The following is a 23,627-nucleotide window of genomic DNA, read 5'->3' on the forward strand; positions in this document are numbered from 1 at the left end:
GGTACATCAAATCTCAAACAACTTTACTTTTTTTCATTTATGTCTGTTGTATCCAATATTAACTGTATTGACTAAAGTGTTGTAAAAAATTAGTACTATTTTTATATATTTCAAGTGATTAATTTTTTGTTAATAAATAAGAACTTTGACCGATTTTTGTAAGTAAATAGAGATATGCCATCTTCGGTCAAATTCAACGTATTTAAATCTATAATATTCAATTAACTTTTTGATGCTAATAAGCATCCCTTAAATTACCGTTAATTATTTTTTGTTATTCAATAGTTAATATAACGTTACGTTATACGTCTTCAACGTTAGTAGGTAACGTTTGATGGCATATGAAGGTTTTGTGAATTCAACAACGTAATCCCTCAGGAACGGTCGCTTTTGATGTAGGAGACTGTCATTGGGGAACTCCAATAGACTCTCCAAATGAGGGCTAATGAGCTACTGGCGAGATCACTTTGTAATATTTTATCGTTTACACTAATTATAGCAAAACGTAGGGCATTGGTCTCCTCCCGTGAGTTCTCTTTGAAGTTCCCATCGATTCGTGCGGTTCTCCATGATAGTGAAACGTTATTCTTTCATGCGTACATGACGAAATCAGCTCAGGAGAACGTTTTGCTAGCAGCAAAGTTATGTCATTAAATACAACGTTGATAATTATTCCGACTTCTAAGTTAAATGTCATTAATATTATGAGTCCATCTTTCAATTTTCCATAATATTTAATAATAAAATTGTTATCTTCACGTCATTTCCAATAAAAATTATTCTACTATTCTAACAATAAGGCAATCTTCGCAATCTAGTATACTAGATCAATATAAAATGTCTAATTGCGAATCGCTTCGTGTTTTCGGAATAAAATTGTTGCAAACGATTACATCGAGGTCGTCCAGTTGCAAAACTATTCGCCGCGCCGCATCTACGTCACTCATGAAGATATCCTTCTGTTTCACGGAGATCGTGCAACAACTCGGAAAGATTCCGGAACGGACGGAGGATGAAGCCAGTCCGCTTTCCACCCGGCGAACAGCGCTTCACCCTCGAGAGCGCTGCATTAAGCTGAATTAAGTGCGAGCTCGAAGGACTTCATCGTCGATGGCATTGCCGGGATTCCGGCGATGCGATCCCGCCGACGCGGACGCGAAGGTCGATAGACCCGTTAGCGGCGCGCGGAGGACGCGCGAATGATCACGTTTTGCGATTTATCACCACTGTTACCGTGAAATACCGCGTTCGTACCTTGCGTCACGGATGAAGGAAAAGGTCACGTACGGCGGGTGCAGCGACAGTAAACCCTGGCGTGCCCTGGCGCGTCCAATCTCTCTCTCTCTCTCTCTCTCTCTCTCTCTCTCTCCTCTCTCTCTCTCTCTCTCTCTCTCTCTCTCTCTCTCTCTTCTCTCTCTCTCTCTCTCTCTCTCTCTCTCTCTCTCTCCCTCCCTCTCTTTTTTTTAACGCCCCCGCTCCGTATGCATTATTTTACAGCGCGCGTAACCCGGCGCACATAACGCCTCGCTTCGCGCTCAAGTGGTGCATGGAAAAAAGAAGAGAAAAGAAGAACATTGCCTGGAAATTTGCTCGCTCGAGTCTTCTTGTGCACGATATCTGTAAACGCGACCTTACTTCTGATTTCTGCTTGCAAAATTTTTGTTAATACCTCGAGTGAAACAAATTCAGAAACTTCGCTTTTTACGACAATTATATCTGTGTCTTTCTGCTGCTGATGAAAAAAGTGTATCTCATGCAATGCTGAGTGATCACTTCAAATGCGAGTGTCGTATACTCGAAAAATCTCACAATCAGTTCTTTCACGTAAATCGTGTCACATTACTCCACACAGATTCGGAGTATAATCTCTTGGATGGGTTTCTCATTGGAATTATGCAAAATTCCCATTTGGAGAAATTATATAGATCTGATAATCTGCAAAAACTTGCTTCCGTTAATTCTTACGATAAGGATTCGTACGACAACTTAGGATAAAGATTTAATGATAGCTACATCTTCGCTAATTTACCTCGGTTGCAGATAATCTTCATATTACATCTGTTTTTTTACAGATATGAAAAGTCCCTTCGATCCATGTATTTTAATTTCTGTTTTTAATATTTTTCGCGATTTTGTACGACCGTATAAGGAATATTTTATTATTTTTTAGTTCGCAACATTTTTCATCAATTTTATATGACCCTATTAACTTTTGACCTTGCTCGCGATTTATTCTTCTGTCTCGTAAACTTTAATATAACGCGAACAGAGAGATCCTGAAATCCACGTTAAAAATAACTTGTTTGGCCAGAGCGAGGTTTGTGCGGTTCTTTATTTTCACCGGATTCCTCGGAGGCACGTAAACCGAAGTGGGTTCATCAAAACCGCGTATGAGGCAACGAGAACGCACAATAAATTCAGGAAAAAAGCCAATCACGTTCGTCCTAGTTTTTAGAGCAAGCTATCCGTATATGCGTGCGTATTCCAAGGCACGAAACGACATGATCCCACCGTTTCGCGTTTTTACACGGCAAAAATGCGTCGTCCTAGAATGCGTCGCGGTTTCTCTCGTTGAAAATTCGATGATTTTCCATTTTTCAATATTTTCCCATCTGTGCGCCCAGATTGTGTTTTCCATGGTTTATTTGTGACTATTATGAGCCACATGAAGTCTGACTAAACCAGAGAACACACAGGTTGATTATAGCCGGAGGTGGAGCGCACGAGAGTTGGATGTTATTAAAATGTCACACAAATCTCTCTTGAGAGCTAAAAATGGAGTAATATATACACTCGGGTACAGTAGAAATATTTGGTGCAACATAAACCCTTACTTTTTCAAGAGCTCGCAAATTAGTCCAAGTTTAATTTTCCCGACTTTAAGATTAATTACTTAAGTTCTCGAAAAACTGGGTTAGACCGCTGCCGCCGCTACCACCGAACCCGACAGTTATACAACAGTCATGAAAGTTTAACTCAAATATTTTAAATAATAAAAATAGTAAGATATTTCGACTAAATCCGTGGCGGTGCAGCTTAATCGGGAATTAATGGCAAATATAAGTATCTCCATTTCCGTTTCGCTCGATGCCTCTTTTTCATTCCGTATATATGTATATTCGGTCTTCGTGAAAGAGACGCGATGCAGAGACACGGTCATTTGAATATAGCGGCTTGACGCGGATGATAATTTCCGGTGGCGTTTCCCTACTCTTCCCGGTTTATTCCGCGAGTGACAAGCATGAGGGATGGCAGCGCTATACGGGGACAGAAGGTTGAAGGTAGCGAGAGCTACCGGATGACGAGCGGGACGAAATGGCAGGGCGACTACATTTTATGGAAATAACAAGAGCTGACGGTGAGACACGCGTATGCGATTCTTTAGGAGCATTTTAACGAAGTACATGTCGCATAATGTAACGGCAGTACCGCTGCCTGCATGGCGTATCCGTTCGTGCATAGATTTTCTCATGCATATAGCTTTCCGTCCTTGCCTGTGAGATCTGAAAACAACGTGCACTTTGCGCGATAATACGCAGTTTATTTTTTTATTGCATTCGCATTCGGCGTAAATATAAATGCGACGGAAATGGAAACACTTTAAAAGTCCTTTCGTACACTCTCTAAAAGTCGAAGAGTGAAATATTACACTCAAAACGAGTGAAATACAAGTGTAAAATTGCGCTCTATAAGTTGGAGTAAAATCGCACTCCATTTTAGTGAATGGGCACCCTTTTCGAGTGCAGTAGATCAGTGTCCATGAATTATATCACTCTACAATTATAAGTGGAAAATTTCACTCTGTTAGAGTCGATCTTTAGTGACTCACTATAACTTTAGAGCAAGCTTGCATCACTCCTACCTTTACTGAAATTAGAGACAACTCTCTCTTTTGGAGTGACCATCGCAATCACTCTATGAGATTTAGAGAGCAATATATGGTACTCTCCCTCTTGATAAATAATTCCGCTGGCAAATAAGCGCGCGCGGCGTTTTTCCAACGTGAGAAGAGCGGGGACTTGCCCTCGCTTGCCCCCGAAAATCCTTCCAAAAAGTCCGCAAACGGAACCTAACTCACATTTTACGTCGCTCTCTCGTCGTGGTTTATCTCGCGCGAAGCTTATCTCGCGCACCTCATGCCCGACGTTTCTGCCGGTTATTCCGCAGACGTCAGGATCGCCGAGGATGAAGGATAGTGGAGCGTCGCGGGAAAGGGGTGAAATGGGAGCTAGGTGGAGAAGTAGGAGGAGGAGGCGGAGGAGGTGAAAGCGGGCGGAATAGACTGCATGTAATTAACAAGCGCCAGCATTAAGCCCCACTCTGCGTGATGAGTCACGTAATCTAAAGCTTAATGCACGAGTATCTATATGTATATCGGTCCGAACCCCATCGGATGTCCATCGTGCCTTGTGTGCCTGTTCTAGAAGTATCCGTTGTTCCGACCAGCAGCCGGCTGTCCGATGGACCAAACAAGCGTGGACGGTCGCTGGAGGATTCCGCGTCCGATATGCATATGCAAGCGGCTGCGCTGTTTATTGGTTGTGTTTTCGTCGAAAGTGCGAGAGATCGCCGTGCTAACCGACATACCCACCGTAACGTTTGCGTGTGACGTTTCGTAGACACGTGTTGCGCGAAAGGGCATAGCAGAAGCTCTATATAACGTGTTACAAAGTTTCGCAAATCCACAAAATTTCTCACTCTATGTTCTGTTGAGAAGTAGATATGATAAGTCTATTGAGAATGAAATTTTCTTCTTATTGCTCATGATCGAAGTTTGATGCGCGCAAAAACCACAATTGTTTAGAAATTGTAAATAAATTCCTAACTTTCTCTGCAAGAGATAGAAGAGAATAGGAAATATTTTCTATATTATTGTAAAATATTTTATTTTGCGAACAAAACATTTAGTTTTCTCATATCAGTGCAGATCGGATGAGTAAACAATTTGTCATTTCTCCAATGTTAAAAATGTGAGCCAAATTCGGTCAAGTTGGATATATCTTGAGTCTCTGCTTTTAACTTGTAATAACAGTAATTCGTATAAACAGCTAGAAGGTGTATCAAAGATAAATAAATATCGCGGCTCCTTCTAAAGCAGAGAGAACTCCACTAACAATAAGCTTCCTAGTGTCTTCCGTCATTTCGTTGCAGTCTCGGGGAAAGTGCAGCGGAGCAATAAATGTTCCTTCGCAAGACGGTAGCCGCGAAAGATGCTCACCGATTCCATCGACGACGTCGAAGAGAGAGAGAGAGAGAGAGAGAGAGAGAGAGAGAGAGAGAGAGAGAGAGAGGAGAGAGAGAGAGAGAGAGAGAGAGAGAGAGAGAGAGAGAGACGTTAAACATTTATAGGTAGTATACGACCGAAGTAGGATAGAAATCTGACTCCCTTTGCCGATCGTTTCATGGAGTCTGCAACATTTCCTGAGTCGTGAGAGAGGAACTCCGTGAGCCGATAATAAAATCGCGGCACGAGGAAAAGCGGCTTATCGGGACGACGGACGAGCGTCTCTTCGTTCCGCTCCATTTCGATGCGCTCGTCGAGAAAGCGTTCCCGAATTGTTCGAGTGCCCTTCGTAGAAACGTATAAATTTCGTCGCTTGGAATTCGGATGACTTCGAGCTTGCCCGCGTCGAATGTAATACGTGCTTTAATCTGCATACTTTTATTCCGATCCGATCTGAGGAGAGAGAAAGATATGCAGACTTAATTTCGTGAAATTATAGTTTAAAATATTCTTCACTTGTATTTGCAATTGTTTATATAATTTATCCTCTTGTTGCCACAATTATATTTACGAATAGCGTGTCGTGCAAAAATACATTTAAAAAAAATCTTGAGGTGAATGTACCAATGTCGGGACATTTAAAACCTATGTCTGGACATCTTTATGGATCACTTTAGTTTTTAAATAAGTATAACGCGAATTAAAATCAAAGATAAAAATATAATACAAGATAAATATTTTTACCTTTGATTCTTTGATTTTAATTCGCGTTATAACTTATTTAAGGGGTAACGCCACTCTAGCGCCCCCTAATTTTGACAATTTTTTATGGGAATATAGTGAATGGAATACAAAATCTGTTTAAAGGCCTTTATTGCACATACTTTAAAGTGTGTTCAGAATTTTTTTCAATTTTTTTTTACAAAATGGCGGCGCCAGAGCTCAGCAAAGGAAGCCGGAAGTGTTCTGCGGCCGGAAAGATTTCTCCTCCAATTTTTGACCTGGAACAAAAAACCAAAAATTTTTTAGTTTTATATAAGATTAGCTCGGGAAGTACATACGGAAATTAAAAAATATCATTTTTTGTAAAAATGGTGCACCAACGTTGGTGTTTAACGTTTTGTTAAAACGTGCACCATTTTTACAAAAAATGATATTTTTTAATTTCCGTATGTACTTCCTGAGCTAATCTTATATAAAACTAAAAAAATTTTGGTTTTTTGTTTCAGGTCAAAAATTGGAGGAGAAATCTTTCCGGCCGCAGAACACTTCCGGCTTCCTTTGCTGAGCTCTGGCGCCGCCATTTTGTAAAAAAAAATTGAAAAAAATTCTGAACACACTTTGAAGTATGTGCAATAAAGGCCTTTAAACAGATTTTGTATTCCATTCACTATATTCCCATAAAAAATTGTCAAAATTAGGGGGCGCTAGAGTGGCGTTACCCCTTAAGGATTAAAATGATGAAAATGTCCAGACATAGATACGTGTCCAGGCATTTACCTTAAATTTCTTCGTCATATTTTGAAATTCGGTCACGTATCTATTCTTACTCTTCCTGGTTAATTCCAAGTTTCGTCTCTTTCATTTCTTTTCAAACTTACGGTCGAGATATAGATTATATATGTCGCGTATAAGAAAATAAGTTTTCGCGTAGTACTCTTCATTTCCCCTTACGTTGTTTAAAAAGAACTGTTCATCTGTGACGACAACTCTGTTAGCTGCTTCGGGAAATTGTTATCAACGTCTCGCTCATGGCTATCGATTACCAACTATCAATTACGTCGTTGTGGATAAATTGCGCTCGGGTTTCTCTCTGGTTACTCTCGCAAAATGATTAATCATCCGATAGAGGCAGCCTTACATCGTAGAAATAAAATAACCCATGTAATTTACAACCACGTTTAATCTCCTTGTAAAAGCCTCGAGTAGGTATCTCCCCCCCTTTTTTTCTAAAATTCAACGGTCCCAGGCGATACTAACTCCGTGTCGATATAAATATCGATTTTTACTCCGCTATTAATAAGTATTTAAAGGCGGTAAATTGTACACGCTCGCGCGCGCGGCGAGCACAATGTTCCATCTATCTTCTACGATTCTTTCGCCGTTCTTTGTTAGCTAATATTGGAAAACTTCAACAAGGTATGACAACGGTTTTATACAATCGATAAAGAGAAGCTACGTTAATATTGAATGATGTAAAATATTTAACCAGCGTAAAAGGATAAAATTTCGTTTTATTCAAATACATTCGATAATTGCGCGAATACCCTTCGTGAATATCCTTCGGGAAACAAAATTTTATTTTTGACAGATCGTTACAAAATTGAAAGAAAAGTAATAATTTGACCAAAAAAGGGGGCAGGGGGGAGAGGCAACAACCAGCTGCTAACGGGATCGATGGATTAATCACATCCATTTCCGGCAACCTGCATTTGCTACATCGGCTTTCGCGCCATTCAACCAACGATCCCGCTGTTCGATTCGAATATTTATCGCGCGCGTCTATCAGCAAGTAATTGCAGGCCGGCCCGCGCCTTTGTTGCCGGCGGAAAACTCGCCATTGTTCTCGGCAAATGTATTCCATTCGTGCCGACCCGCGTTTCGCGGAGAGTCCCGGCGAGCTGGGGTACAAAAAAAAAAACAAGAACGAGAGCTTTGTCAAACGCATTTGTCGATACCACGAGTCGTCATCGTCATCGTCGTTACTGCAATCGGTGTAACCGTGCGTTCCGTTCGAGATCGCGGGATTTATTTTAGCCGGTTTTCCGGCACGTGACAGCCCGCGCACCATCGATTCGCATACGGATGAAAAATTAGCCCGCGACTGCGAGTCACGATTAGTATGTTCCTCTCCGGGAGAGGTGCACTACGTTTGTTTCGCGGTATTTCGCACTATAACGCCCTTGTTTACGTTAACGGCATTTGATAATCCGCGCGTATGCGCGCACGGAATTGCGTTTGATTAATACGCGTTTGGAAATTACGCGTTTATTGCGTTTATTGCGTTACTTTACGCATGCCATGATACGGGGGCATATACGTAACTGGATTTAATTGTGCCGTGCGGTTGTTGCGATGGATTTCTGACGAACCGCATTGTGAAATCGCGCTGCAGGGATTGTGACGAGGCGCCCGCGCAGCCCCGTGGGCGTGCCGGCACATAAGGCATGCTTAATTGAAATTTATATTATCGTAAATTAACGCAAAATTAATACTGATACATACCGCATTTGGCGATAGACTGCGTGATAAAATTGTTTTCGATATACGCGCGCGTGCGTTATCTTCGTGTCTGGCTAAATGATTTCGCTATAAATTATATCACGTTGATATATCGCTATTAAATATATATATGTCTCAACGAAATTTATTATTTTAACCATGAATATATTTATCCTCTCGCAGTGGAAGTTTATTTCAAATAATATTATTCGGGAATATTGTGTTATTAATTTTAGAAAAGACGGAAATTTATATAAATTTCTTGAAAAATCCATTAAAAGACCTTTATTAGTTGAACAAATATGTTCATGGTAAAACAATTAAAATAAGTTTTATATGCGAAAGTTTATTACTCGTTTTAATAAAAAAACAAAATAAAACATTTCCAGTGTTAAAAGATTGCTTATTTGTTTTAAATTTCTTGACAAATTCTAAATCACTACGAGCGTTATTTTGTTCCAAATACCTACGTGATATATTTTAGTAACCGCGAAAGAATCAGAAAAAAATCTTTCATTTCAATTCCATGGTGGTCGGCTGTAATTCAAGATGGCATCCATTCGTGCACGCGGGAAACGCAATATCTATCATCAAAGACGACATCGTCGCCGCGGGGCTGACAAGTAATACTTGATTTTCGCGGAATAAAGGCGAAGGATGCCGAGGAAGGACGTCGAAGAGCAAAATAGTAATTCGGTTGCCGAGAAAATTCCCACAAGGCGAAAAGGGTCTTCTTGAATTGCATCTTTGGATAGATATCGCGATTCAATGTTAAATCTCGCTCATTGCGAGACTGTTATTTACAGGTAGTATTTATATAACAAACGTTGCCATAGGATTTTATAAAAACAACAAATATTTTCAACGTGCGTTGAATGCGCTTTATGCAAATACGAAAAATTTTAATATTATTTTCGTGCTTCCTAGCACTGTGCACCAAATCGTATATACAGCAAGTTGCTGAAAAAATAAATGATTGTTTTCAGTAAAAGTTTTGATAAATTTTGATTCTATTAAATTCTGTTAAAATAAAATTTGCTTTAAAATAAACCACGTAAAAAAGGTTTCAATATCTATTTGTATTCTTAGAGCCCAAGTATGTACAAAAGCATGTTTTAACATTTTTGTTAAATATTGCGCTTGTATCTGATTTTCAGTACCGTGTCCATACCGAAATTGGCAAGAGGAGTGCGTCGGATGTCAATACTGAAATGTAACCACTCTAGTTTTTGACAAGAAATTTTTACAGTTTTTGCAGCGAGAGATAAAAAAGTAAACGAAAAAACATTTCGCGCGCAATGTCGCTGTTTCGAAGATTATAAAATGCAAATGTAGGATTCGCCCAACGCACAGCAATCCTCGTCTTTTCGGTTATCATCATTAAAGGGAGGTCGACGCGATGAAAAATTTAATTTTGCTCTAATCTCTTTAAGAAGATGGTTCTCGTAACGGCTTCTGCTCCTGCTTCTCCCAAGCTTACTTCTAGGGGAAAAAAATATTTTCCACCCGACCTCGATATGCCTAGGCGTATACAAATTAAGAAAAGGCGACTCCCTCTTTCGTTTCCGTTCCCGCCGACGTTCGTCTTAATACAATAAAAAAATTAATTTAGGACGATGTACAATTTTTTTCTGGGTGCACTTAATTTTTGCAAGGCGAGATCTTATTTTTCCCCTCCTAGGTAATTATACGTATTATAATGAACGTGATTTTATAACGTGATTAAATAATTAAATAAATGTTTTAAGACAGAGTTTAGATAACAAAGTAAATATACACAAGAAATTGATGAAAGACAAATTATTGTCAATTGCGAATTGGAATTATTGTAATATCCTATCAAGAACTTTTTGATGTCTTCTCAGAAGGGCAGTCAAGTGTGTCCGTTCACAGAACTTTAAGACACGTGAATCCCTTCAACTCGAGGCTAGTTTTCTAGTTAATTAGGTCGCGGTAAGTTAAATACAAAGTTAAACATGGGAATTTGGTTTTAAAATAACTTAATATTTAATTTTTCTGTGTGTTTGTGTGTGCACTGCCCATGAGCAAACTTCATTGTCTGCAGTTTAAAGACGTCAATAAATGTTAAAGTTAAACTTTCAAGTTACTATTTAAGCCTGTGTACATTTCTTCGTTCCTTTCACAAAGCGCCTTACGATGTGTCACACATAGGAAGTTTCGAAAACATTAATTGCGCGCGTGAACATCGATTTTTTATATTCGTATTTTATCTTTTGTTTTATAAACAGCAAGCAATAATCCACGATAGGTTCCTTACTTTTATGAAATTTTATTTGATTTACCACATTGCACATATATCGTTCGAAATCAGAAATTGATTTAAGTTGGACAAGTTCACATTCCCCGCTTTTATTTGTCAAATAACAATAAACGTATTGGATGTACTTTATCGAAATCTGTAGTTTCGGTGAAGTTTAAGCACTTTAGCTTCTTCCCTTCCGCGTTACTTCTCGTTCCTTGTAATGCAGGCCTCGCGGGAGCACAAGTCGCGCGCGCGCAAAGCAAGGTCCAACGACTTCCGATAAACCCGATTTTCGCGAGTAACTGCATTCCGGTGTGCAGAGTTCCACTCCACTCCACTCGGCGTAATCGCTAAAAAGAGCAGGGAAACAAAAATTCACTTCGCCGGTAGTCAGCTTCTCGGCGGAATCTCGTGGCGATGGTCCTTCGGGTGCCGCGCCGCGTAACTGTATTTTTTTTCTTTCTTTCTTTTTTTTCGCTCTTCGTTCATCGATCGCAAGTCAACCGGCCGGACCTTAAGTATATCCGCCGTTGGTTGGCCGGGGCCAAAAGCATAAAAATCGTGACGTACATATTCGTATACGTTGGCAGCGACGCGTAGCCCGGTGTGTCGGGGAGGACGGGGAGAAAAAAATTGTCGCACAATATGTGGGAGCCGGGGCAAAAGCGCCGCACTAACCGGGGACAATGGCGAGCCGTTGGCGAATTTTCGTTGAAATAACAGTTGAAGGCACACCGGGCTCTCTGTGAAAAATATCACCCCGCATTCCCGCCTCCGTCACCTCCGCCGCCGTCGCTGCCGCCTCGGTGCGGCGCGGGCGCCGTGGCTGCGAAGCAGTGCAAGCAAATAAAGTAGAAAAGGGGTGGCAAAAGCTCACCGTCGCTGCCGCCTCGGACGACGAGTGCCTGCCGCACTCAATTCTCGCATACATTGCGCCGACAAATGCATCCGATGCGCCGGATGTAAGTGCGAGATCAGTTTATCGCGAGTTCGTTCGGCAGCTTCGGTCATTTAATAGCCGTTGCGTCAAGAACTTAAAAACTGTGTATATTGAAGAGGCGTAATCAGATAGAAGACACATTTTTTTCATTCAACTACAGAATTTTCTGAAATAATTTTATTTTCTATCGTTCACACTTTCTATTTGGATTCTATACGCAAAATTAATAATTTATAGATAGATGTAATGATATATTTTGTTGTAGTAAACTATTTAACTGTACCCTTTCTACAATTCAAATTTCTTATCGTCACCCCCCAAGAATCTTATAATATAATACACACTGCATTTCACATTATAATAGTAAATTACGAATATTTATATTTTTGCGGCATATTTATTTTTACGATATATTTATTTTGGATACAAATATGACCATAAATAGTTTCGTAACGTACCGCGTTCTCCTTTTACCGAATTCCTTCGCACGCGTTCAGTTCTTCACGACGAATAATACGGGGACGAACAAAGGACCGCGTCGTGCGCGCGAAGAGAGAGAAGAAAACGTACTCGGGTTTACGCGGTAAATCCGCGGGCGAGCGTTTACCTCGAAAAATAAAATGAAGGCACGTCGTAAGGGATTTCCCCTGTGAACCACATAGTCACCAGCAGCCGCACGTGCAGTGCACACGTGCATACCCCAGCGCGACCATCCACGACCGCGTGATTCACCACGTGTAAAAGCTGCTGTGTGTAAATGTTGCTGCTTGCGCGCGCGCGCGCGCGCAATTTTAGCAAATGCTGCACATTCGCGCGATTCCTGACGATGTTGTACATGATAACTGCGTAATGCGAGGGAACGACGACGAAGAGGACGACCCGCGGAACCCGTTAGAATAATGCTAAAAGTTGACGGGGACGTGGCGTGCGTTAATGTCATATATTTTTATCTCACACCTCGGCGACGAACCGAGAGTACGGACCGGCACGACCGAGCAACGCGACTTGAATAAATATCCGCAGGACCATTTCGCCGGAATTTTTCTTTGTTCAACCCAAGCATTGCGTCTGGCAACTCGACCGTTTAACGTCAGCAGCGAAAATATATATTCTTGTTTAAGGTATACAATTATTCGCGAGAAATAATATTTTAATGTAATTTTAGCAAATGCTAAATAAATTAACCTAACCTGACCTAACCCTAATCTAATCTAACCAACAATTTTGTAATTATTGCTAATATCTCGAATATAGTCCACGCAGTGATTTTAAATTTTCATATTACTCGAGTCTTTCTCAATCTAACTTTTATGCTAATATGAAACGTTTCTTCGGTGGTGTTTTTCAGCTCGTTGATTTAATCATGTGAAATCACTGCGAAAAAGCCCAGTGCCACGAGGCCGACGCCTGTTTAATGGTTTTCTAAAAGCACCCGTCGACACGGATGAGCTTTCTTCGCTCGTGTCGAAGTGCTCAATAATGCGACCACGCGAGTGTCTGCCTATGTATGTGAGCGCGCGACGGAAAGAGAGCTTCATCCCTCGAGCGCAAAGAGTAGTATTAAAATAACGATTATGCCGGGGCTTAAGATTTATTTTGATTATTTTCAATGGTACGTCCCGCCGTAACAGCCTTCCGCAATTTATTTCATTGTATATGATTTCGCGAAATAATGGTATTAATTACGAGTAGCGGAGAGTTGAATTTTGCAACCGTTTGCGCTACATATTTATTACAATTCGAAAAACTGCAAAAACATTTTGCGAGAATTGAAGCACGCGTTTACAGCGGAATTATTTTAACGTGATTAAAATATGTAATATTCGATTATTAGCCAATTTTATTTATTATATATAGAATTTTATATGTTCAATTTATTTTGCAAAAGCGAAACACTCTGACACTTTCGAAAACATTTTATATGCAACGATCCAATCTGATGCCAGTATTAATTATAATTATCATGCTTATAAATGATATCAGATACGACCAACAAACGGGCAGCCTTTCAATGTGGCGCGCTAATTAATTATGGATTTCCGACGACCGTCTTTGTCGCTTCGCAGACAGGTCAACGCATTCGTATATTATATGAGCCATTATCAATTAATCGATAAAAGTATGTCGACGTACCATCGCTGCCTAGGTTATCGCCGCGATTTAACCGAATTAATATCCATGCGCGTGACCAGGCCGTTAAACGTGCAGCATACGTACATACGTACATACGTATACGAGATTACGTACGTGAATAATCCGCGAATCGGCTGCACGGATGACCGTCACATGCACACATACGCTCTCGTTGCGCGCACGTCAGGTGCATTCCGCACCCCGAAACATCCCCCGCATGAACGTTCCGATCGTATCTCGTTAAGGGCCATTACAGTCTTATTTGTCCGCGCCCCTGGAGCGCCCATACATCCGCATATTCGCCAAGGCCCGTTATAGACGTATAGGGACACGCAATACCTATCTCGGACTTGGATACTTAATATTAATTACAGCGTTCGGCTCTCTATAGGCGGCGCACCCTCTGCGCGAGCGACCGCATTATGTCATTATTAGCCTGGTCGGCCACCCGGTAGTGGTCTTCTGGGACGTGCACCATAGTCCTACATACACGACCGGCGCGGCGTTCCGCACCTGCGAATGTGTCGGTTGCACCGGCTGCAAAGTAAAGAATGACCTCCGGGCGTTCGTAAGCGGTCGTCGAGATTCGTATCGATTCTCGGCTCTACGGCCGAATTGCATATGGCATGTGCAATATCTTCCGTAGATGATTTCAAAATAATCTGAGATGAAGCTAAGATAAAAATCCGTAAATTTATCTTATTGTAAGATGAAGATGAATATACTTCGCATTTTTTTCATCTAGGTAAGATAAAGACGATTCCATTTCTTTATCTGGATGATCATCTAGATAATTTTATCTAGACACCAGCAAACACTGGGTATATGACGGCAACTTGTTAAGATATTCACTCTCGCAAATCTGAACAAGTTTAGAATTTTTAAAATGCATCCAGTACGTAATTTATTGTGTATTTTAAAGCGAGACGATCGATTGTTGCTAATTACAATTCATTAAAACGGACTGCATACCTCGAGGAACTTTTCGATACAATAAACGTTAACGTCTAGGAAAATACGTTCGTCGCTGAGTTTCGTAGACGTCGAGTCTTCCGGGATTCTGCCCCCGAGTGCGGCTAGAAAATTCGTAAATGGAAGGAAACGCGAAAAAACTAAGACTCCATCCTGGTATACTCGTGGCTGCTAGGATAATGGAAGCGCATGGCACAAATAATAACGCCAACAATAAGGATGCCGGGCGACACTATTGTCAGAGAAACTTAGCGATAAAGAACGGGCAGTCGCGGAGCCGCGCTTTAAATAAAGTTGTAATTGCTTAAACAAAGGGGCGGATTCTACGCGGGGCAAAAAATGGCCCCGTTTCACCGGCAGGATTTGCGGCCGACTATTTTGTCGCGGAACATTCGTTACGACTAATTCGCTGCGGTGTCGCGCCGTCGCCCGTCGCTTCTTCCCGGCGCGGCGCGACGCGGAAGGGGACATTTATTTCTTTGCCGCGCCGCGGCAGCGGGGCGGAAATTGCACTGGCAAACTTCATACGTTGCGAACAGTACATGCCTATGTGTACGTATATGTATACGCATGTATACGCATGCATGCAACTCCGGCCGACTCGACTGGCCGGCCGCATCCCCGGGGGGTCGAAACTGCACGACCGAATTCTTTCCGCGCCGACCACGCAAACGCGGATGAAACCGCACACCGCCCGGTTCGTTTGTGCCGTCTGCCGTCCACACCGATACACACGCGCGCGCGCGCGTGTGTGTATAGATAGACGCACACCCACACGTGTACGTGCGCAACTGCAAATTGCGGAGATTGAAATTACGCGGCCGATATTCTGTCTGCTTTGCGAATACGCGCCGGCCGGCAAACTCGCACGCTTGTTTCTCGTATTGATGCCAATATTCCGGGCGATAATTCAGTAGCGTATCTAGATAGGGATATCATCCGATACTCAGGAGTTATCACGTCGGAAATTAGCCGCGCGATATAAAATCGCGAGTACGATCGTGTCGAGAGGTAACGTGAAAACGAATGAAATAGAATCGAGTAGAATGGAGTAATGTTTATTGCATCTTCAGAATGCCTTCTCAAAAGGTAGATGTGAAAAAGGAAGTAACGCAAATATTAGAATGCTTGACGAGATTACAAAATGAGGATCAAAAATATAAAGAGCACAAGTTGATAGTGTCAAGTATTAAATATATAAATTAATTTTCGTTAATTAAACTAAACTTAATTTAACTAATAAAGTTAAAATAATCCTGTTTTGTATTAAAATTATAAATTCCGACACGCATGGTAGTTAAAAACAGCAAAACGTTATTTAACTCAAGTATTGGTTTAAATTTCACCCTTTATAATATTTAACAGTGTAAGTGAACACGTAACCTGCAGTCGCTGATCTGACTTCCGAACTTGAAATGAAGATATAAATAAAATAGACTTCTGGGAAAAAGTTAAGGAGAGGGGAGAGATTTGCGAAAAGAGATGCGCATTTATTTCATACTGTCAAGTTAAGTCGCTTAAGGGTATTAAACGGTGCATTCGATAAGTTTCACGGTATTGCTGACAAAAAGTTCTTGAAGACATAATGAGAATAATGGAGGGAGAGAGTGGGAGATAGAGCGGAGTTGAAGTGAAGTTTTGCAAGTTAAGGCGGGAGATATACGTGACGATGAGGTATCTCTCTCTCGAAAAAAAAATGGGCGAACGCGAGTGAATTGTGAATAAATCAGCGCTCGTTTTAAACGGATTGTCTTCTTTTATCGATTCCGTATAATTTCGGCGAAGCGAAATCAGATCTCTCCTTCTTATCTCGCGGCTCTCGCGCGAAACGCGTCACTGCACCTTCATTCTCGGGCGCTTTAAACACTTTCGAGACAATGCTCGCGTTATTTATACATAGAGGAGGTGATCGAAGTGGAAATGAGGTCCTATCTCGACTTGAGACTGCAAGACACGCGCGCAACGTTTCCGACAGCTTTCGCGCATCAGTTCTGATTTAGAGTAGCGAAGGCACGACACGCGTTAACTGAGCCACCATCCGCTATTGTCGGTTCGCGTCACGTACAAATGTGTCACAACTTCAGATCAGAGGTCGCGCGGCCCCGGACGGAGATCTCCTGGGTATAGCCGCTGATCCTCTTTACGTATTTGGTCCTTCAACACGTTCCAGCCACTCTCTGTAGCCGCAATGGCGTAACAATAAATCTCCCAACACTTCCCGGGGCTAAACCAGAATCCGATTGTCGTGTTTTTGCAGTTGGTGATTTTTGACTGCTAAGTAAAGCGCAGGAAACGTTGCTCCGTTAAGTTGCTCTGATAGCAGATTAAATTGCCACAAAAGGTTTGTTATATTTAATCGCATTTGCAAATAAAATTAAAGACGCAATTTTTATTAATCATCAAAATAATTTCACGCTATTAGCTTAAATCTCCTCTTTACGCATTTGGTCCTTCAACACGTTCCAGCCACTCTCAGTAGCCGCAATAGCGTAACAATAAATCTCCCGACACTTCCTGGAGCTAAACCGGAATCCGATTGTCGTGTTTTTGCAGTTGGTGATTTTTGACTTCTAAGTAAAGCGCAGGAAAGTTGCTCTGATAGCAGATTTAATTGCCACAGAAGGTTTGTTATATTTAATCGCATTTGCAAATAAAATTGAAGACGCAATTTTTATTAATCATCAAAATAATTTCACGCTATTAGCTTCAATCTTTTTCCATAAAAAGATCTTGCAAAAACTCAAAATTTCTAACGCTATTCAAAACGAAATTTAATAAAAAAGTAATTAATTTTTATATTAATTTATAATAATAGCCACTAGAGCCATGTAGCATGGAATTAATTTTCCGAAAAAAGCTGCACCCTCTCGCGCACGAAAAGACAGTTCTCGTGCGGAGAAGACTGGGCTCCGTCTTTCCGAAGAGACGTTAAGCAGTTGGTCCAGAATGGTCCCCCAGGTTGGAGGTTGCGACGATATATATAGGCTAGTTCCCTATCTCGCGAAAAAATTACTAAAAAGCCTAGAAGCGAAAACTAGGCATCGGACAATGTCGAAAGACGTTCTAAAACCGAATATATACATATATATATATATATATATATATATATATATATATATATAAAATATATACATATATATGTAAAGTTTAAATATGCGTAAAAAAAATAATAAGCTATGAGTATTGATAATAAAATAAACTATCTATATGTATATTATTTTATTTTAATTTCTATGTATGTAATTGGATAATGTTATTGAATACTACATTATAATATTTTAATAATTTATCTATGATTTTTCGCCTAATTGCTTCAGTTACTGCGACATTAATTAAAGTATATTTTATTAGTATTGTATTAAATACTTAAATATGTTTTCTGCTTTAAAAAGAATTTATATAATCAATATTTTTCCACATTAAGAGCTTGGTGCTCAGCAACCGGCTTGGAACACTACATCTAAGAAAAGGCTAAGGAATAACCCCACAGAATCAACAAGACCTACAAAACAAACAAGGATAAAGGACTACTGGCTGAGTGTTCCTGTCTCAACATCTAATAGGTTTGACATACATGATAGGGAAAGAGAAGAAGCTAGAGAAGTAAGGACAGAGGGCAAAGAAAAGCCAATTAAACCTCCCCCCATCTTCGTTGATGGGGTAAGTAATATTCAACCACTTATGGACTTGCTGGCTGAGAAATTTGCTGATAATTATGAGATTAAAATATTACGTGAAGAACAAGTCAAGATCCAGCCGAAAACCACTGATATGTATACGGCAATTGTTAAAGAACTACGACAAAAAAAGCTTGTATTTTATTTGATGCATAATTATTAGTATTTATTAGTTTGGCTTCCTCATAGAGGAAGCTTTATAAGCGAAATAAAATAGGAGCAACGGTAGCGATCTGTATAATGATGAGAAAGCAATGTGCAAGTTTCTAATTTGCACACTTTTTTTAATTTTAAATTTAACCTTTTTATGAATTGAAAAAGGGTCAGCTTAGTAGCACAAGTGGGGTTTTACAATTGACGCAATGTCAAATCGATATTGACTTTTGGAGTTCAGGCTACATATGGTCAAATCTTAAGGAATTATATATGAAATAAGGGTAGAAAAGACTGAAAAATATAATAGAATTAGAAATAATTTAATATCTCAAAATTTGCGGAAGTTAGAGCAACCACAAACATTTCTAAAAAAATTCAAAATTTTATAAAAAATGAACTCCTTTACCGATCATCGCCAAATTCAATACCAACCTTCCTTTAATGATACTCTACATAAAAAAAAAATTGAGCCCGATATCTCAAAATTTGTGGAAGTTAGAGCAACCACGGACATCAAATCCGTACACGCACGCACGCACGTAAGCACGGACATTTTTTTTAATTTTTTGACGTAATTTTTCGACGTTTTAGAACACTCTGAACATATTGGCATCAAAAACTCAAAAAACAATCTTTTCTTTGGTTTTTTCTACCCCTATTTCATATATAATTCTTTTAAATTTGGTTGATTAGACCCAACTTTATACGCAATCAAAGGTTCATATACGAAAATTCATATTCCTCTATGAGGAAATAGCTCAGAACTCAATTTTTTATAAAGAATAGCGCTATGTAGCTAGTAGACGGTCTTTAAGAAACACCCTGTATATTAAATGTTATCAAATTAAGCTGATGTACATTGTACATGTATACTTTCTATTTTAAAATACTTGAGAACATTTGTTTAAAGATAAAAACAAAATTACTACCTTTGTCCAGCTAGATTGCCGTTTTGGCCCACATGTGCGTTGATTTCTTTATTGCTTACGTTTTACTGCTTAAGTTTTTCTATGTGCCTGGGCCTTTAATCAGTTGAAAGCCTTTAGAGCCATAATAGCATATAGAAAAAGCCATAGTACATAGAAAAACTTAAACAATACGTGCCCTGGACTCGTCTTTAAAATCACAACAAGCTTAACCGCAAACTGTCAAAATGTGAATCACAATGATCTTGACTGGGATTCAAGCCGCGAGATGGCAAAGAGACAATTAATCAACATTGAGTCTTGCGATATGACTTTGATACGTTCAAGATTTCACGTGTGGGCAGGGGAGGGACTCCGCCGCCCATGCATTCAATAAATCAAATAATATTTACAATTATAATTATACAATTATGGTTAAAGCAGAGAATATTTTGTATTCATGCTTTCTAACATATAAAATTGTATACATACTTTTTTACATATATATCAACTATTCTCTGCTTTAATAAAAAGACTGTTCAATATATTAACGGATTCACTGCTTTAAATGACTTTCCTTCGTTCATAAATACTATTTTCACATACATATATTAGTCGTTTATGCCTTTCAATGCTCAAAATAAGTGCTACATTTTTAAACCTTCTTTTGTTAATAAACAATGACCAACAGCTAAAACCTTCTGTAGGTCGTAGGTCACTCAGAAAGGTGACCTTGACAACATATGTCAAGGTCAAGGTCATTGGAGGATGGTCCATATCTTTGCATAATTACCGTTTTAAAAAAGTCTCGACGAGATCTACAATTTTTATCTTAAGTAAAAAATCAAGTTTTATTTAAGAAATTAGTCGCCTTTAAAATTTTTTAAAAACGAAATCTATGCCATGACTTGCATCGGAACCAGGTGTCCCCCTTCAAACCAAACAACTTTTGTTTCAAACATTTTTCTCTAGAAACAACATTTTTGGAGATAGTTACGCTTTATTTTGTCCACCCTGTATATTACATAATGGTAAACAAAAACAATTCATATTATCAGTCTTCGTTGAATGTGTAAACGGAAACATGCGGATATCTTTCCTTCCATTTGTTGGTTAAACAATCACTAACGTTACATCTTATGGGATAAAACTCTTGTAGTTTAGAGCATTTTTCGAAAATAACGGAATATTTATCAGGTATATCAAGTTTCACTCGAGAAAGATATAACTTTTTTAAATTTTTGCACTGCGCTAGTAATTCCAACTTGTGATCAGTGAGGACAATAAAGCACAAAGAAATTACTTCCAGGCGTTGACAGGAAGAAAGTAATCTGTCCAAGCTATTATCAGCGATTGAGTCATTCAGTATCTGAATCTGTAACAAAAATCATATAATTATTAATAGTACTTCAATCACAAAAAAATTAATGTAACTTTTCAAGATGCTCGCAAGAAAAGCAAACACACAAATTTCGACAAAAAATAGGGTAATATTTTAAAATAAAATTAAAAAGTCCACACTTACAAGTTAAGATACACTTTTCGTAAATTCTTACAGTCAGCGAGGGCGTTTACACCCTGCGACGTAAGATCACATGTATTCAGTAAATTTATTCCTTCGAAGTCTGGACACGAATTTTTCAACTCTATTGCAACGGCATCTAGCTTTACATACTCGTAATATGTTGACTGTAAATGTAACTCACGCATCCGTTGATTCTTTCGCAGTATTTTGCAAAGACGTTTAGTTTTTATACGTGTACCAGAAAGGTCTAAATATTCCAAACCATTTAGATTTTTGAGACACGAAAATCCTTTATTGTCTATGCAATCACAATCATTTAGATCCAATTCTAAAAAAAATGTGTATCGGTCATATGCGATTTACCAGTAAAAAAAATCTTGACAATCATATATACTATATGTACTCAGATAGCAACGTGTTTGCATTGTTGCTGGCATGTTGCCGACAACATAGTATGTGTTGCTATCAGAATTGTGGCAACTGAGTCCGCATTTGTCGGCAAGTTGATGCCTTCACGATATAACAATTTTGTATAGCAACTTGCCAGCAACTTGTTGGCAACTTGTTGGCAACTTAGGCAGCGGTCTAAAATCGTCTGATTCAAAATTCGAGCTGTTGCTGTAATAATTCATAGGATCACACAATGCTGTCATATTGCTAGCAACGCGAAGTAAATTTGATGCTGCTCTCTTGCCGACAAATTGCTGGCAATACATGTATCCAATGTTGCCTGCGTGTTGCTTCAAACATTAAATTACTCGAAATCAATTGAAGCAAATGTACGGCAAGTTGCCAGCATCACAGGTTTGCGCAATTTTTTTCAGACACGCTTTGCTATCTGGGTATACATGTATACATACCTTTTAAATTTTTGCATATCTTTGAAATTTTAAGTAGGGCTTGATTGTCAACAGATTTGCAGCGACTTAATCTTAAGTGCGTTAAACGCCTGCCGCAATTATCAAGAAAGTTTATAAATTCCATGACATCAAACTTGCTTCGTGTAAGATCTAACTGTTGCAGATATTTACATCTAGATGTAAAATAACAAAACATATCATGCATATCTGTGCGAGATACTTTTCGCATGTTCAAACGCACATAGAGTTCACGGTCCTGTATTACACTATTAAAGCGTTCATCTACATATTTTATGCGGTATAGCGTCGTCAAATCTAAGTTTTTAAATATGTTTAGTAGTATTTCATCCTGCAAAAATAAAATATAAATCTTTAAGGGAGGTTTCTACCTTGTTGGGTCAAAAAAATGCCTTTTTTTAACGAATTTTTTTAAAGAAAACTATTGAATATAGCAAGTTGAAATTATGTGTGCTGCTTAAGTAGCTTTTATTAAATAAGTACAAATTTTTTTAATGAGAAGGAGGGGAGGGGGACACGATGACGGCGGCACGCTGGCGATGAGGTACTTCCGGCTTGCGGAAGTACTGCTGCTGGAACAAGTGACATGACACAAAAAAATGAAACATATTCTTACTCTATATAACACTGGGCATGGCATGAACCAAAATCAAGAAGAAAAAATAAAAAATGACAAAATGGCGAGACATTGAAATTAATTTTATTTTGAAAAAATCGACACCTAAATTTCAATGTCTCGCCATTTTGTCATTTTTTATTTTTTCTTCTTGATTTTGGTTCATGCCATGCCCAGTGTTATATAGAGTAAGAATATGTTTCATTTTTTTGTTTCATGTCACTTGTTCCGGCAGCAGTACTTCCGCAAGCCGGAAGTACCTCATCGCCAGCGTGCCGCCGTCATCGTGTCCCCCTCCCCTCCTTCTCATTGAAAAAATTTGTACTTATTTAATAAAAGCTACTTAAGCAGCACACATAATTTCAACTTGCTATATTCAATAGTTTTCTAAAAAAAAATTCGTAAAAAAAAGGCATTTTTTTTTACCCAACAAGATAGAAACCTCCCTTAATAAATTAGATGACATTACAATAAATATTATTATAAGAAATAAGCTTCTTAAGATACTTTACAGAAAACCCAGATAAACTACAACGTGATAGCTCTTTGGATTCACCCGAAGAGAGTTTCATATTCTGTGCGTTATTCGTATGATTTTTTGATAAAAGACAACGCCAGTATATCTGTCCAAGAGGTTGCACATGACCAGGGATTACGTCTCGAGAAGTCCTTACACTGCTGCAAATAACGTCGGCCCAAATTTATTTTTATTATTAACAAAATAAAAGAATTTGAATTCACCTAATGTCGACGATAATAATACCTTTTACAAATAACGCAAGATTCAGGAAAATTTGCTTGCAGATGAATTATATCCAAGTGTGCACTTTTCAAATCTGCTGTTAAATTATCATTCTCACGGTATGAAGAGTACATGCAGTTAATTTTTTTAAACAGATTAGTTAAACTCTCGTTAGGATTTTTAGAAAGGATCAAATCTGATGTACCGATAAGCATCACAGCATTTAGCCTTGTGTAAGATTTAGGTGAGCTGTTCTCAAATACTAATCTAAGCATTTTAGTTTTAAAGTTACATGAATGCGATAAGGGTGGGGAAAATAATCTTGTTGTTGGGGACACAATCTGAGACGATCCATTCCACAACTGAAACCACTG

At 39.2% G+C, this 23,627-nt stretch overlaps 1 protein-coding gene across 1 annotated transcript; it reads right to left on the minus strand.

Annotated features, from left to right (window-relative positions):
* Positions 1-20,850: 20,850 nt before the first annotated feature.
* LOC139785628 (uncharacterized) lies at positions 20,851-22,336 on the minus strand. The gene is made up of 4 exons (XM_071724799.1): positions 21,878-22,336; positions 21,562-21,747; positions 21,049-21,345; positions 20,851-20,867 (listed from the first exon to the last, which is right to left on the minus strand). The coding sequence occupies exons 1-4, from the start codon at positions 22,104-22,106 to the stop codon at positions 20,851-20,853; spliced, it is 729 nt and encodes a 242-aa protein (XP_071580900.1). The 5' UTR covers positions 22,107-22,336.
* Positions 22,337-23,627: the final 1,291 nt, after the last annotated feature.

The sequence above is a fragment of the Temnothorax nylanderi genome, unplaced genomic scaffold (genome assembly GCF_030848795.1).
Source record: "Temnothorax nylanderi isolate EJ_2023f unplaced genomic scaffold, tnyl_v1.0 TNYL_tig0849_pilon, whole genome shotgun sequence".
Classification (NCBI taxonomy): domain Eukaryota; kingdom Metazoa; phylum Arthropoda; class Insecta; order Hymenoptera; family Formicidae; genus Temnothorax; species Temnothorax nylanderi.